At 46.1% G+C, this 17,220-nt stretch overlaps 1 protein-coding gene across 1 annotated transcript in view; it reads left to right on the top strand.

The window, feature by feature from the left end:
• RPS6KA5 (ribosomal protein S6 kinase A5) overlaps positions 1-16,767 on the top strand; it is a 40,687-nt gene extending 23,920 nt beyond the window's left edge. Inside the window, exons 8-16 of the mRNA XM_056546130.1 lie at positions 808-969; positions 3,604-3,729; positions 5,859-5,992; positions 8,452-8,545; positions 9,218-9,388; positions 10,328-10,519; positions 10,799-10,958; positions 11,923-12,086; positions 15,366-16,767. Coding sequence (XP_056402105.1) covers positions 808-969; positions 3,604-3,729; positions 5,859-5,992; positions 8,452-8,545; positions 9,218-9,388; positions 10,328-10,519; positions 10,799-10,958; positions 11,923-12,086; positions 15,366-15,599 — 1,437 coding nt within the window. The 3' untranslated portion in view covers positions 15,600-16,767. The remainder of the gene's footprint in view (positions 1-807; positions 970-3,603; positions 3,730-5,858; positions 5,993-8,451; positions 8,546-9,217; positions 9,389-10,327; positions 10,520-10,798; positions 10,959-11,922; positions 12,087-15,365) is intronic.
• Positions 16,768-17,220: the final 453 nt, after the last annotated feature.

Below are 17,220 nucleotides of genomic sequence, written 5' to 3'. Positions count from 1 at the left end.
CCAGTTGATAAGCAATATCTAAATATAGAATCAATATCTTTATTGGTATCAATATCCTAAAATTGGCGTAATTGGTGCTCCGTAAAAGATAAAGACAAGAAATAGCCAGGAGAACACTACAAATCACTATTGGGGAGAGTTATCAAAACCTGTGCAGAGGAAGAGTGGTGCAGTTGCCCATAGCAACCAATCAGATTGCTTCTTTCATTTTCCACAGGCCTCTTTAGAGGCCTGTGGAAAATGAAAGAAGCAATCTGATTGGTTGCTATGGGCAACTGCACCACTCTTCCTCTGCACAGGTTTTGATAAATCTTCCCCTATATAATCTACAATATGTAAAAGTTTATTTTATTTTAAAATCTCATCTGCATACAGTAGAAGTGGACCTGTGGTTAAAGGGGTATTCTGGCCTTAGACATCTTATCCCCTATCCAAAGGATATATACATAAGGTATAAAATGTCTGATTGTGGGGGTCCCGCCGCTGGGACCCTTCCCCACGGTCTCCTTGCAGCCCCCGGCATTCTATGTCTGGCGCTGCTCCAGAAATGGAGACATGATGTCACGCCACGCCCCCCTCGGGACATCACGCCACGCCCCCTCATGATGTAATGTCCATAGACATGAATAGAGGGGGTTTGGCGTGACGCCACTAGGCTGCGTCACTAGGCCCCAGGACAGGGAGGGGTTAAAATCCACATCAAACCTGCAGCAATAAAAGACAATCCACACCAACATCCGCACAACATTTGCTCCAGAAATAGTCCACAGTAAATTCTTACGCTTGTCGCCATTTTGTACATTTTAGATTCTGAATTGGGAGGATTTAGAAGAAAAGAAAGTCCTTGCGCCCTTTAAACCGGTCATCAAGGACGAGCTGGACGTGGGGAACTTTGCAGAAGAGTTTACAGATATGGATCCCACGTACTCTCCTGCCGCTCTCCCCATGAACGCCGACCGGATATTTCAGGTAACTATGGCTCGGGCACTTGGGGTCTTCTTGACCCGGGCACATGGGGGTCCTCTTGGCCGGGGCACATGGGGGTCCTCTTGGCCAGGGCACATGGGGTCCTCTTGGCCGGGGCACATGGGGGTCCTCTTGGCCGGGGCACATGGGGGTCCTCTTGGCCGGGGCACATGGGGGTCCTCTTGGCCAGGGCACATGGGGTCCTCTTGGCCGGGGCACATGGGGGTCCTCTTGGCCGGGGCACATGGGGGTCCTCTTGGCCGGGGCACATGGGGGTCCTCTTGGCCAGGGCACATGGGGTCCTCTTGGCCGGGGCACATGGGGGTCCTCTTGGCCGGGGCACATGGGGGTCCTCTTGGCCGGGGCACATGGGGGTCCTCTTGGCCGGGGCACATGGGGGTCCTCTTGGCCGGGGCACATGGGGGTCCTCTTGGCCGGGGTACATGGGGGTCCTCTTGGCCGGGGCACATGGGGGTCCTCTTGGCCGGGGCACATGGGGTCCTCTTGGCCGGGGCACATGGGGGTCCTCTTGGCAGGGGCACATGGGGGTCCTCTTGGCCGGGGCACATGGGGGTCCTCTTGGCCGGGGCACATGGGGGTCCTCTTGGCCGGGGCACATTGGGTCCTCTTGGCCGGGGCACATGGGGGGGATCTCCTCCTGACCCTCTAATCCTCTCATTGCACAATGTGCTTGTCTGTGTCACAGATTGTGGCTGTAGAACAAGACGCTTTACACCCCGGAGATTAATATAATTGTGTATATATCAAATAGTCATCAGAAGAATTATATAAGTAAAGTCTTTATTAGATAATCATATTAGGATCTTACAATGTAAAGCTGCCGAGCTCGTCCGGTTAATCTCGTATCACTTCAGTGGGCGCTCCCATAATACGAGATACATTGTCCTGTCTGCAGTGGTGCTGTGGCTGAAGGATAGTAGAGGGGCCACAACCTTATTGTTCCTGAGATTGTTGGGGGACACCACAATTGGTCCTTAACCCATCAGACAATGCACAATCTTCTATGTCAGCGCTTCCCAACCTGTGGCTCTCCACCTGTACAAAACTACAATTCCCAGCATGCCCAGGTTGGGGAACACTGCTCTATGTATCGTAAAGTGACCTCACCAGCAGAATAGTGAGTACAGCTCTGCAGTATAGTACATGATATAACTCAGGATCAGTACAGGATAAGTAATGTAATGTATGTACACAGTGACCCCACCAGCAGAATAGTGAGTACAGCTCTGGAGTATAATACAGGATATAACTCAGGATCAGTACAGGATAAGTAATGTAATGTATGTACACAGTGACCTCACCAGCAGAATAGTGAGTACAGCTCTGGGGTATAATACAGGATATAACTCAGGATCAGTACAGGATAAGTAATGGAATGTATGTACACAGTGACCTCACCAGCAGAATAGTGAGTACAGCTCTGGAGTATAATACAGGATATAACTCAGGATCAGTACAGGATAAGTAATGTAATGTATGTACACAGTGACCCCTCCAGCAGAATAGTGAGTACAGCTCTGGAGTATAATACAGGATATATCTCAGGATCAGTACAGGATAAGTAATGTAATGTATGTACACAGTGACCTCACCAGCAGAATAGTGAGTACAGCTCTGGAGTATAATACAGGATATAACTCAGGATAAGCACAGGATCAGTAATGTATGTACACAGTGATCTCACCAGCAGAATAGTGAGTACAGCTCTGGAGTATAATACAGGATATAACTCAGGATCAGTACAGGATAAGTAATGTAATGTATGTACACAGTGATCTCACCAGCAGAATAGTGAGTACAGCTCTGGAGTATAATACAGGATATAACTCAGGATCAGTACAGGATAAGTAATGTAATGTATGTACACAGTGATCTCACCAGCAGAATAGTGAGTACAGCTCTGGAGTATAATACAGGATATAACTCAGGATCAGTACAGGATCAGTAATGTAATGTATGTACACAGTGACCTCACCAGCAGAATAGTGAGTACAGCTCTGGAGTATAATACAGGATATAACTCAGGATCAGTACAGGATAAGTAATGTAATGTATGTACACAGTGACCCCTCCAGCAGAATAGTGAGTACAGCTCTGGAGTATAATGCAGGATATACTTCAGTACAGTTGAGGCATCATGTCTTGGACATCCTGGTATGAGAACATGACGTTTCCCTCGGTCACAATAGCTGAGGTGCCTTATTGCTCTGTATTTCTGCAGCTTTTGGCATCTCTGTAGATATGTGAATGTTTGCACAAGTGCACGAGCAGCTGCAGTGTATTTTTATCCTTTTTATTTATACCCTCTGTGCCATGTTTACATGTGATGATTACAGTGGCTGCAGCGTTTCTCCCCCCCCCCCCCCATACATACACATCATTAATCTACAGATGATTACAGGTCATAGATGTCATTGTTCTTGTATCTGCAGGGTTACTCCCCCCCCCCCCCCCCGTACATACACATCATTAATCTACAGATGATTACAGGTCATAGATGTCATTGTTCTTGTATCTGCAGGGTTACCCCCCCCCCCCCCCCCCCCCCCCATACATACACATCATTAATCTATAGATGATTACAGGTCATAGATGTCATTGTTCTTGTATCTGCAGGGTTACTCCTTTGTTGCTCCATCCATCCTATTCAAGCCCAACGCTGCCATTGCAGACACTGTCCAGTATCACCTGGGGACGGAGCGTCCAGGGGTCACAAACATCGCGAGGAGCGCCATGATGAAGGTATGGAGGTCATTCCTTTATAATACATGCCTCAGCTGCTGCAGAACCTGACAGTAGTGGAGACTTAAGTCTCTGATGGCATCAGTCAGGGTCTGCAGCTGATGCTGTGTTCTTTGCAGTCTGCTCTGTCGGGGTCTCAGTGTTTTCCCGGTGTCCAGCCTCCTCGTTACCAATGGAAACCAAACTCCTTCCCAGATTTTCCCCTTTAAAACAATCAATGGATCTTCATAATCTTAACTCTTTAGTGTATCAGCCATGTAAATGTGGCCTGTGGGGACGTCCTGGACTGGTGTAACTAGTACTTCTGTCCTAGCCTCCTGAATGGTAAATCCACCAAGTCACACGGGGACACTGTGCAGAGCATGACTAGACTGAAGTCTTGGATAGCAACGTGACTGCCCCTGCAAAAATCACCCAGCTTTCCTGGAGGCAAATAACAGTGATGGCTGCTCTTTAATTCTCTCATCTATCCTCCACATGGCCTCTGTCTTCCTAATTCAGCAGCTCTCTCCTCTGTCTCCTCTGTCTCTCTCTTCTCTGTCTCTCTCTTCTGTCTCTCTCCTCTGTCTCTCTCCTCTCTCTCTCTCTCTCTCATGTCTCTCCCCTCTCTCTCTCCTCTGTCTCTCTCCTCTCCCCTCTGTCTCTCTCCTCTGTCTCTCTCTCCTCTGTCTCTCTCTCCTCTGTCTCTCTCTCCTCTGTCTCTCTCCTGTCTCTCTCTCTCCTCTGTCTCTCTCCTCTGTCTCTCTCCTCTGTCTCCCTCCTCTCTTTCTCTCCTCTGTCTCTCTCTCTCCTCTGTCTCTCTCTCTCCTCTGTCTCTCTCTCTCCTCTGTCTCTCTCTCTCCTCTGTCTCTCTCTCTCCTCTGTCTCTCTCTCTCTCTCCTCTGTCTCTCTCTCTCTCCTCTGTCTCTCTTTCTCTCCTCTGTCTCTCTCCTCTGTCTCTCTTTCTCTCCTCTGTCTCTCTCCTCTCTTTCTCCTTTGTCTTTCTCCTCTGTCTCTCTCCTCTCTCTCTCTCTCTCTCTCTCTCTCTCTCTCTCTCTCTCTCTCTCTCTCTCTCTCTCCTCTGTCTCTCTCTCTCTCCTCTGTCTCTCTCTCTCTCCTCTGTCTCTTTCTCTCCTCTGTCTCTTTCTCTCCTCTGTCTCTCTCCTCTCTCTCCTCTTTCTCCTCTGTCTTTCTCCTCTGTCTCTCTCCTCTCTCTCCTCTCTTTCTCCTCTGTCTTTCTCCTCTGTCTCTCTCCTCTCTTTCTCCTCTGTCTCTCTCCTCTTTCTCTCTCCTCTGTCTCTCTCCTCTCTTTCTCCTCTGTCTCTCTCCTCTCTCTCTCCTCTGTCTCTCTCCCCTCTGTCTCTCTCCTCTCTTTCTCCTCTGTCTCTCTCCTCTGTCTCTCTCCTCTCTCTCCTCTCTTTCTCCTCTGTCTCTCTCCTCTGTCTCTCTCCTCTCTTTCTCCTCTGTCTCTCTCCTCTGTCTCTCTCTCATCTGTCTCTTTCTCTCCTCTCTCTCTCTCCTCTTTCTCCTCTTTCTCTCTTTTCTGTCTCTCTCCTCTCTTTCTCCTCTGTCTCTCTCCTCTGTCTCTCTCTCATCTGTCTCTTTCTCTCCTCTCTCTCTCTCCTCTTTCTCCTCTTTCTCTCTTTTCTGTCTCTCTCCTCTCTTTCTCCTCTGTCTCTCTCCTCTGTCTCTCTCTCATCTGTCTCTTTCTCTCCTCTCTCTCTCTCCTCTTTCTCCTCTTTCTCTCTTTTCTGTCTCTCTCCTCTCTTTCTCCTCTGTCTCTCTCCTCTGTCTCTCTCCTCTCTCTCCTCTCTTTCTCCTCTGTCTCTCTCCTCTGTCTCTCTCCTCTCTTTCTCCTCTGTCTCTCTCCTCTGTCTCTCTCTCATCTGTCTCTTTCTCTCCTCTCTCTCTCTCTCTCCTCTTTCTCTCTTTTCTGTCTCTCTCCTCTCTTTCTCCTCTGTCTCTCCCCTCTGTCTCTCTCCTCTCTTTCTCCTCTGTCTTTCTCCTCTGTCTCTCTCCTCTGTCTCTCTCCTCTGCTCCTCTTCCCTCACATCTCGTTCTTTTCTGTCTGTCTCTAATAACCTTCCTATATAGTCGTCTTCTCCCTGTAAAGTGATAACATGTGACCGGCTGCCATTCATTACCTGCAGGACTCTCCCTTTTATCATCACTACGAGCTCGATCTGAAGGAGAAGCCTTTGGGCGAGGGCAGCTTCTCCATCTGTCGGAAATGTTTGCACAAGAAAACCAACCAGGAGTATGCGGTGAAAATAATCAGTAAACGGTACGTGACCCCAATGACCTAGGTGACCGAGGGACATGATTATGGTACAGACAGCCGGGGGGAGACCCCATACAGGACTGTAATGGGTTATATACAAGCTGGAAGGGTGGGAGATGTTCTACATAAAACAGCAGAATAGTGAGTACAGCTCTGGGGTATAATACACGATATAACTCAGGATCAGTACAGGATAAGTAATGTAATATATGTACACAGTGACCTCACCAGCAGAATAGTGAGTACAGCCCTGGAGTATAATACAGGATATAACTCAGGATCAGTACAGGATAAGTAATGTAATGTATGTACACAGTGACCTCACCAGCAGAATAGTGAGTACAGCTCTGGAGTATAATACAGGATATAACTCAGGATCAGTACAGGATAAGTAATGTAATGTATGTACACAGTGACCTCACCAGCAGAATAGTGAGTACAGCTCTGGAGTATAATACAGGATATAACTCAGGATCAGTACAGGATAAGTAATGTAATATATGTACACAGTGACCTCACCAGCAGAATAGTGAGTACAGCTCTGGGATATAATACAGGATATAACTCAGGATCAGTACAGGATAAGTAATGTAATATATGTACACAGTGACCTCACCAGCAGAATAGTGAGTACAGCCCTGGAGTATAATACAGGATATAGCTCAGGATCAGTACAGGATAAGTAATGTAATATATGTACACAGTGACCTCACCAGCAGAATAGTGAGTACAGCTCGGAGTATAATACAGGATATAACTCAGGATCAGTACAGGATAAGTAATGTAATGTATGTACACAGTGATCTCACCAGCAGAATAGTGAGTACAGCTCTGGGGTATAATACAGGATATAAGTCAGGATCAGTACAGGATCAGTAATGTAATGTATGTACACAGTGATCTCACCAGCAGAATAGTGAGTACAGCTCTGGAGTATAATACAGGATATAACTCAGGATCAGTACAGGATAAGTAATGTAATGTATGTACACAGTGACCTCACCAGCAGAATAGTGAGTACAGCTCTGGAGTATAATACAGGATATAACTCAGGATCAGTACAGGATAAGTAATGTAATGTATGTACCCAGTGACCTCACCAGCAGAATAGTGAGTGCAGCTCTGGAGTATAATACAGGATATAACTCAGGATCAGTACAGGATAAGTAATGTAATGTATGTACACAGTGACCTCACCAGCAGAATAGTGAGTGCAGCTCTGGAGTATAATACAGGATATAACTCAGGATCAGTACAGGATAAGTAATGTAATGTATGTACACAGTGACCTCACCAGCAGAATAGTGAGTACAGCTCTGGAGTATAATACAGGATATAACTCAGGATCAGTACAGGATAAGTAATGTAATGTATGTACACAGTGACCTCACCAGCAGAATAGTGAGTACAGCTCTGGAGTATAATACAGGATATAACTCAGGATCAGTACAGGATATGTAATGTAATGTATATACACAGTGACCTCACCAGCAGAATAGTGAGTGCAGCTCTGGAGTATAATACAGGATATAACTCAGGATCAGTATAGGATAAGTAATGTAATGTATGTACACAGTGATCTCACCAGCAGAATAGTGAGTACAGCTCTGGAGTATAATACAGGATATAACTCAGGATCAGTACAGGATAAGTAATGTAATGTATGTACACAGTGACCTCACCAGCAGAATAGTGAGTACAGCTCTGGAGTATAATACAGGATATAACTCAGGATCAGTACAGGATAAGTAATGTAATGTATGTACACAGTGACCTCACCAGCAGAATAGTGAGTACAGCTCTGGAGTATAATACAGGATATAACTCAGGATCAGTACAGGATATGGAATGTAATGTATATACACAGTGACCTCACCAGCAGAATAGTGAGTGCAGCTCTGGAGTATAATACAGGATATAACTCAGGATCAGTATAGGATAAGTAATGTAATGTATGTACACAGTGATCTCACCAGCAGAATAGTGAGTACAGCTCTGGAGTATAATACAGGATATAACTCAGGATCAGTACAGGATAAGTAATGTAATGTATGTACACAGTGATCTCACCAGCAGAATAGTGAGTACAGCTCTGGAGTATAATACAGGATATAACTCAGGATCAGTACAGGATAAGTAATGTATGTACACAGTGACCTCACCAGCAGAATAGTGAGTGCAGCTCTGGAGTATAATACAGGATATAACTCAGGATCAGTACAGGATAAGTAATGTAATGTATGTGCGCAGTGACCTCACCAGCAGAATAGTGAGTACAGCTCTGGAGTATAATACAGGATATAACTCAGGATCAGTACAGGATAAGTAATGTAATGTAATGTATGTACACAGTGACCTCACCAGCAGAATAGTGAGTACAGCTGTAACATAGTTATTGGAGTTGACTGTACTTTATTGAATGTGTATTAAAACATTTGCTCCTATGTCTTCTATATATTTAGAATGGAGAGTAATACCCAAAAAGAAATTGCAGCAATGAAGTTGTGTGAAGGTCACCCAAATATAGTGAAGTTACATGACGTTCACCACGACCAGGTAAGGACATCTTCCCGAAAAACATATTGCTTCAGTAGTCGTATGAAAGCCTCTGCTGTGGGAGTATTAGGCTCGGTCCACACTACGGAATTTTTGGGCAGAATTTCTGCCGGAGATCGAGCCGTCCACACGGACTGCATTGCCGTCCCCTTAGATGGCAATGCATTTCTGGGTGGATCTTTTGGGAGATCTGCTCAGAAATGCATTGACATCTATGGGGACAGCAATGTAGTCCACACGGTCCTAGTGCTGCCGGCGGAAATTCCACAGTGTGAACCCAGTGTAAACATTATGGGGGAGATTTATCAAAACCTGTGCAGAGGAAACGTTGCCCAGTTGCCCATAGCAACCAATCAGATCGCTTCTTTCATTTTTCACAGGCCTTTTCAAAAATGAAAGAAGCAATCTGATTGGTTGCTATGGGCAACTGGACAACTTTTCCTCTGGACAGGTTTTGGTAAATCTCCCCCTATGTATATAAAAAAAGTTACAGAAATGACCATTCAAAACGTAAAAACTTAATTTACCAATGGCTGATAAGAGGGAGCGATACATTGTGTTCTGTCCCGCAGTCGTCATAGGTTCTCATCATACAGTACATAGACATTAGGTCGTCCATATTGGTCTGTGCAGGTTTTCTCACCTCTTCTCTTCGCACGTTTTTTTTCTTAGCTTCACACGTTTCTCGTGATGGAATTATTGAAAGGTGGAGAATTATTTGAGCGTATAAAGAAGAAGAAAACATTCAGCGAGGCTGAAGCCAGCCACATAATGCGCAAACTAGTGTCCGCTGTCAGCCATATGCACGACGTTGGGGTTGTACACCGGGACCTGAAGCCAGAGGTACTGTTATATGGGAAAATAGCACAGATTGGGACACAGTCATCTATTGGACAGTTATCCCCATCCTTTGGCTTTCTGCTGGCTGTCTGAGCATGATGGGAGTTGTAGTTTGAAACAGCCGGAGAGAAATGCAGAATGGGAAAGCTTGCGTTAGGACAGTAATCCCCAACCAGAGTGCCTCCAGCTGTTGCAAAACTACAACCTCCAGAATGCCCGGACAGCCGTTGGCTGGTAGTTTTGCAACAACTTCAGAAACACAGTTTGAGGAGAGAGTAGCACAGTAGAGAAACACTGTTTTAAAATCAGTGGTCTCCAAACTGCGGTCCTCCAGCTGTTGCAAAACTACGCCTCCCAGCATGCAGGGAGTTGTAGTTTTGCAACAGCTGGAGCACCCTGGTTAGAACATAAAGAAAAACTCCCGCTGTTGCAAAACTACAACTCCCAGCATTCCCTGACAGGTTATAACCTATTTATCTATTGGTTATTTAAAGGAGAAGTATCATGAAGAAAACTTATCCCTTATACCAAGGATAGGGGATAAGTTTTAGATCAGGGGGGTCTGAACGCTGGGGCCCCCACGATCTCCTGTTTGGAGCCCTGGTTCTCCTCCCAGCGGTGCATCACAACCCCCACCTGAAGCGGGGGGCCGCCACGCCCCCTCCATATAGCTCTATGGGAGAGCCGTTCGGCAATATTTGGTTCTCCCATAAAGCTATATAGATGGGTCATGGTGGCTGAATCGGGCGGGGACCGCTGTAAAGGAGAGCCGGGGCTCCAAAGAGGAGATCGCGGGGGGGCCCCAGTGCTCGGTCCCCCGGCAATCTAAAACTTAACCTTTGGATATGGGATACGTTTTTTTTTCCATGATACTTCACTTTTAATATTTTCATAATGTTTCTTTAACCTTTCTTTGTTTTGTTTTGTTTATTTTGCCTGCAGAATTTCCTGTTCACAGATGAAAGTGATAATTCTGAATTAAAAATCATTGATTTTGGCTTCGCACGGTTAAAACCACCCGATAACCAGCCCCTTAAGACCCCCTGCTTTACCCTGCATTACGCCGCGCCCGAACTTTTGAACGCAAGTGGCTACGATGAGTCATGTGACCTCTGGAGTCTGGGGGTCATCTTAGTAAGTTGATTTATTTATTATTTATCTTTTTTGTGGATGGAGATCTTCTCATATGGGGTGAAGTTTCGCCCCATTTTTGCACTATACAAGGTTTTTTATCGTTTGCGTGCGCACCATAATCATACACTTAGCGCATCAACGGAGAAAACCAAACACGAGCAGCAGGTTTAGCTTTTCGCAAAAATTTGCATTAATAATAATTCTATGTGTATAGAAAATTCTCTGTAAATCAGCAGTTCACCTTAGATTATATTGATAACCCGGTCTTCTTCTTCGCAGTATACAATGCTGTCGGGTCAGGTGCCGTTCCAGTGTCACGAGAAGACCCTGATGTGCGCCAGCGCCGAAGACATCATGAAGAAAATTAAGCAGGGCGACTTCTCTTTCGAAGGAGAAAGCTGGAGAAACGTTTCTCAGGAGGCAAAGGATTTAATACAAGGTAAAAAAGAAATCTGGCTACTTTGTCAAATATAAAATCCAGACCAGGAAATGCGTTTATCGGGAAACTGCTACTTTTGTTGAAATGGTCACCGCTCCTTCAGCTCGTTTTGCATAAATCAGTGGTACAAGCAAATGTAAGAAACATTGTTTAATATATCTTAGTGGAGAAAATGCCTCTTTCTTTACCCATCAGGCTTCTCCCCCCTCCTCCTGAACTTAAAGGAGTAATGCTGTAAAAAATAACTTATCCCCTATCCACGGGGATAAGTTATTGATCACGGGGGGTGGGAAGTCCGACCGATGGAACGCCCCGCGATCTCCTAAACAGGGCCACGGCAGTCTACCAGAAGTGGCCGCCCCGACCCCCACAGAAAGCCGCGGCCGACATGCCCCATCCATGTATCTCTATAGGATACATGGAGAGGGCGTGTTGACCACCGCTCTTTGTACGGGTCGACACGCTCCCTTCCAGCAAACTGCTGGGGCCCTTTCAGGAGATCACTTGGGGGGGGGGGGGGGGGGGGGTCTTAGCGGTCATGACCCCTGCGATTTATAACTTATCCCCTATCATTTGGATAGGGGATAAGTTATCTTTCACTACACTACTCATTTAACATTCGTTAAAAAACTGCTCAAATCCATCTTCAAAAACATGCCATGAGATAAGATCACTGAGGGATCAGGTTACAGCTGCTGATTATTACTAAGTCTATTGAGAAAATGAGGTGGAAGAAGCTGAAGAGAGACACACAGAAGATGCTCTATATTGTAGTTCAGCAGCAGCATCAACTAGGGAGCCTCCAGCTGTTGCACAACTACAACTCCAAGCATGCCCGGACAGCCAAAGGCTGTCCGGGCATGCTGGGAGTTGTAGTTTTGCAACAGCTGCAGGCACTCTGATTAGGAAACAATGGTGTTAGAGTGCTTAACATGGTTTTCCTTTTTTCCCCTTATCTTTTCAGGGCTTCTTACAGTCGATCCCAATAAAAGAATCAAGATGTCTACCCTGAGGTATAATGAATGGCTTCAGAATGGCAGCCAGTTATCTTCGAACCCTCTTATGACCCCCGACATCCTGGGCTCAGCCGGAGCGTCGGTGCACACTCACGTCAAAGCCACATTTCATGTAAGATCTTGTCTGAGGTATACAAAGGAAACGGAGATTCTAAATAGGAGAATATTTGTGACACTGGGGGGGGAGATTTATCAAAAGTTGTGCAAGGGGAAAAAAGTGGAGCAGTTGCCCATAGCAACCAATGAGAATGCTTCTTTAATTTCCAAAAAGGCCTCTAAAAAAATAATAAAAGAAGTGATCTGATTGGTTGCTATGGGCAACTGCTCCACTTTTTCCTCTACACAGGTTTTGATAAATTCACCTAAATGACCCTTATGATTCCAATCATTGAACATATTTTGCAGTTTTTGCCACTTAAGGACGCAGCGATTTTTCATTTTTGCTCTTTATTAGTTTTTTTCTTCTTCGCCTTCTAAGAGCCAGAACGCTTTCAATTTTCAACCTATAGACCCATGTGGGGACTTGTTTTTTGTGCCACCAATTGTACTTTGTAAAGACGTCACTCACTTTTATCACAAAATCTACAATGAAACAAAAAGAAAGACATTTTTGTGGGGCAAAATTGGAAAAAAAGGGCCACATTGATAAAGTGCTTCTGTTTTTACGCAGTGCACTTTTTGGTAAAAATTACACGTTATCTTTATTTTTTAGGTCCAGACGTTTACGACCATACCCAACTTATATAGGTTCTGTTTTATTTTACTACTTGTATGAAAATTAGTATGTTTAAAATATTCCTTTTCCGACCCCTACAACACATATTTTTCCGTATACAGGACTATATGATTATATATCATTTTTTGCGCCATAATCTTTTGTTTCTATCGGTACCATTTTTGTTTCGATGGGACTTTTTGATCGCTTTTTATTACATTTTTTTCTGACAAATGAATTGACGAAAAATAGGCATTTCTGGACTTTGGTATTTTATGCCATTTACGCCATTGACCGTGCTGTTTTATTAAAGGGGTACTCCGGTGGAAAACTTTTTTTTGTTTTTTAAATCAACTGATGCCAGAAAGTTAAACAGATTTGTACATTACTTCTATTAAAAAAAATCTTAATCCTCCCAGTACTTATTAGCGGCTGTATACTTCAGAGGAAATTCTTTTCTTTTTGGATTTCTTTTCTGTCACAACCACAGTGCTCTCTGCTGACATCTCTGTCCATGTCAGGAACTGTCCAGAGCAGAAGAAAATCCCCATATCCCCATATGCTGCTCTGGACAGTTCCTAAAATGGACAGAGGTGTCAGCAGAGAACACTGTCGCCGTGACAGAAAAGAAATCCAAAAAGAAAAGAATTTCCTCTGTAGTATACAGCCGCTAATAAGTACTGGAAGGATTAAGAATTTTTTAATAGAAGTAATCTACAAATCTGTTGAACTTTGTGGTATCAGTTGATTTAAAGAAAAAAAAAAAAAAAAAGGTTTTCCACCGGAGTACCTCTTTAATGTTATATTTTAACCCCTTAAGGACAATGGACTGTACTCCTACGCCCCCGTTTCCGAGTCCTTAAGGACCGAGGACGTATGAGTACGTCCTGTCCATTCCCGGCGCCCCGCCGCTAGCCGGAGGTGAGCCGGTGCCCGATACCTGCTGATATCGTTCAGCAGGCATCGCGGCATATCGCCCAGGGGAATCATGATGGCCCCCCCCCCATGTCGGCGATGGCCGCAGATCGCTGAACAATTCAGTCCAGCGATCTGCGGCGGATTCCGGGTCAATCGGGTCGCCAGTGACCCGGAATTACAGGCTGATCGGGGCCGTCTCCATGCAACAATTGTGTTAACGTCCGTGCGACTTTTAATACAATTGTCGCACAGCCCCCACTGAGGTAGAGCGCTTGTGAGGAGTTTTCTGCGTGCGCCAAATTTATCAATGATCGTGCGACTTTTCATAAATTTGGCGCACGATGTCTAAAAATTCTGCGACTTTTCGGTTAAAAAAGCAGGTACGTCAGTACGTTTTTTTTTATAAATTCCCCTAAAAGTTAGCTCAGCTACTCATCACGCTTTATATATACATTGTACGTCCTGCGGCCTTAAGAGGTTAAAAGCCAAAAGCTGTCCGGGCATGCTGGGAGTTGTAGTTTTGCATCCTTAAGAGGTTAACAAGTTAGAGATTTGGGATTTGGGTATGAGAGTGTTTTCCAATCAGTATTACTCCAACTTTTGCAAAACTACAACTTCCAGCATGCCCAGACAGCCAAAAGCAGTCCGGACATGCTGGGAGTTGTAGTTTTGCAACAGCTGAAACAGAAGTTTTCCCATATATTTGAATCTACAAATCAATGCATCAAAAGCTATGCCAAAAACTGCATGTGTGATGTGAGACCAGTGTTTCCAAAACCTGTGTGCCTCCAGCTGTTGCAAAACTACAACTCCCAGCATGTCTAGACAGCCGTTGGCTGTCCGGGCATGCTGGGAGTTGTAGTTTTGCAACAGCTGGAGGCACCCTGGTTGGGAAATACAGCCCTACGGCTGTCCGGGGATGCTGGGAGTTGTAGTCTTGCAACAGCTGGAGGAACCCTGGTTGGGGAAACACTGGCCTTTGGTTGTCTAGGCATGCTGGGAGTTGTAGTTTTGCAACAGCTGGAGGCACCCTGAAACAGAAATTCTTCCCATATATTTGAATCTACAATGCATCAAAAGCTACGCCAAAAACTGCATGTGTGATTTGAGACCAGGGTTTCCAAAACCTGTGTGCCTCCAGCTGTTGCAAAACTACAACTCCCAGCATGCCCGGACAGCCAAAGGCCAGTGTTTTCCTAACCAGGGTCCCTCCAGCTGTTGCAAGACTTTAATTACCAGCATTCCTGGACAGCCAAAGGCCAGTGTTTTCCCAACCAGGGTCCCTCCAGCTGTTGCAAGACTACCATTACCAGCATTCCCGGACAGCCGTAGGGCAGTATTTCCCAACCAGGGTGCCTCCAGCTGTTGCAAAACTACAACTCTCAGCATGCACAGACAGCCAACAGCTGGAGGCACCCTGGTTGTGGAAATACTGCCCTACAGCTGTCCGGGAATGCTGGTGATGGTAGTCTTGCAACAGCTGGAGGGATCCTGGTTGTGGAAACACTGGCCTTTGGCTGTCCAGGCATGCTGGACGTTGTAGTTTTGCAACAGCTGGAGGCACCCTGGTTGGAAAACACTGGGGTATGAAGACATGTACAGTATAGAAAGTAGGGGTCAGTATGTTTTGGCCCAGTTATATTTTCCTTTGCAGCTTGCGCTGTGAGTGGAGCAGCAGAGTCTGGTTTGTTGCCTGTGTTGCTCTGCAGGCTCCGGCTTGTCCTAAAGCTGCTGAACTAGTTTTGTCTCACCCCACAGGCCTTCAACAAGTACAAGCGGGAAGGTTTCCTCCTCCAGAACGTGGACAAGGCCCCTCTGGCCAAGCGCAGGAAGATGAAAAAGACCAGCACCAGCACGGAGACGCGGAGCAGCTCCAGCGAGAGCTCGCACTCCTCACACTCCCACGGTAAAACCTCCCCGACAAAGAGCGCGCAGCCGGCCGGCCACAGCGACAGCAATAACCCCGACACTATCTTCCAGTTTACGGACTAAAGACGTGAAACCAGGACGACGCGGCGGGTGCCGTGCCACAGGACGCCACTCGTGGGCTTTGCAAGCAATTAGCCATTTTCTTTGTAAAAGAACCATATGGTGCTGCAAGGGCTTCTGGGAGTCGGGGGGATGAGAACTTTAGCATGCGACCCCCCTTTTCCCCTTTTTCTCCTGCTCAGGAGTGAGAGGAGTTTTTAAGATCACGCAAAAAAAAAAAAAGGGCTGCTGCGGACAATCGCATATCTCGCCTTAATTAACCCCTTGGCTGCTGGGAAGGCCCCCGTTTATCACGATTTATAAGGTTCGACCTACCTGCCGGGAAGGAGCGGGTCACCCAGGGTGAGGGTGGCCTTTTATTTGCGTATATGATACAGCAGGCCTATGCAACCTTTTTTTGGCTCTCCAGCAGCAACTAGGGCATGCTGAGACTTGTGGTTCGATGTCCGATCTGGTAATCCCCCCCCCCCCCCAATCCACCTTTAGAAATGTTAGCACTTTGTTCTGTGATAGGTGGCTCTGTCTTTAACCCTTTGCACTCGGCCTCTCATAGTCCTTCATTTCAAGTAGAGCCCGGAGAGTAGACAGCAGGCACGTCGCGCTCGCTCTTCTGCTGTATTTTTTTTATTTTATTTTATGGAGATTTTAACGAGAATGCACACGGACGCAGTTCAGAGGTGTCAGCCCGCAAAGGGATCATTTAAAAAACAAACAAACATTGCTTTTGTGAACTTTCAAGTGAACTTTTGCGCTCTGTTTTAGAACTTGAAGTAGCAGACGCGAGGAATTGCGAAATGTTTTAGAGGTTTCTTGAGATCCGTTTTTACTCTTAGGAGCGTTTTCCACTGTGAGTTTACTGCACTAGATATACGGAAGATCTTATTGTGGGGGTCCAGGACGGCGCCTCATCCTGCCTCTTTTTTATACACGGCTCAAAAAACTAAAGGGAACACTAAACAACACAATGTAACTCCAAGTCACTGACACTTGTGTGAGATCCCACTGTCCACTCAGGAAGAACACTGATTGACAATCAATTTCACATGGAACAGACAACACGTGGAAATTATAGGCAATTAGCAAGACACCCACAATAAAGGAGTGTGTCTGCAGGTGGTGACCACAGACCACTTCTCAGTTCCTATGCTTCCTAGCTGATGTTTTGGTCACTTTTGAATGCTGGCGGTGCTTTCACTCTAGTGGTAGCATGAGACGGAGTCTACAACCCACACAAGTGGCTCAGGTAGTGCAGCTCATCCAGGATGGCACATCAATGCGGGCTGTGGCAAGAAGGTTTGCTGTGTCTGTCAGCGTAGTGTCCAGAGCATGGAGGCGCTACCAGGAGACAGGCCAGTACATCAGGAGACATGGAGGAGGCCATAGGAGGGCAACAACCCAGCAGCAGGACCACTACCTCTGCCTTTGTGCAAAGAGGAGCAGGAGGAGCACTGCCAGAGCCCTGCAAAATGACCTCCAGCAGGACACAAATGTGCATGTGTCCACTCAAACGGTCAGAAACAGACTCCATGAGGGGGGTATGAGGGCCCGACGTCCACAGGTGGGGGTTGTGCTTACAGCCAAACATTGTGCAGGACATTTAGCATTTGCCAGAGAACACCAAGAT

Source organism: Hyla sarda, chromosome 11, assembly GCF_029499605.1.
Source record: "Hyla sarda isolate aHylSar1 chromosome 11, aHylSar1.hap1, whole genome shotgun sequence".
Lineage (NCBI taxonomy): Eukaryota > Metazoa > Chordata > Amphibia > Anura > Hylidae > Hyla > Hyla sarda.
The sequence above is the reverse complement of the archived record's forward strand: the minus strand, read 5'-3'. Positions and strand labels throughout refer to the sequence as shown.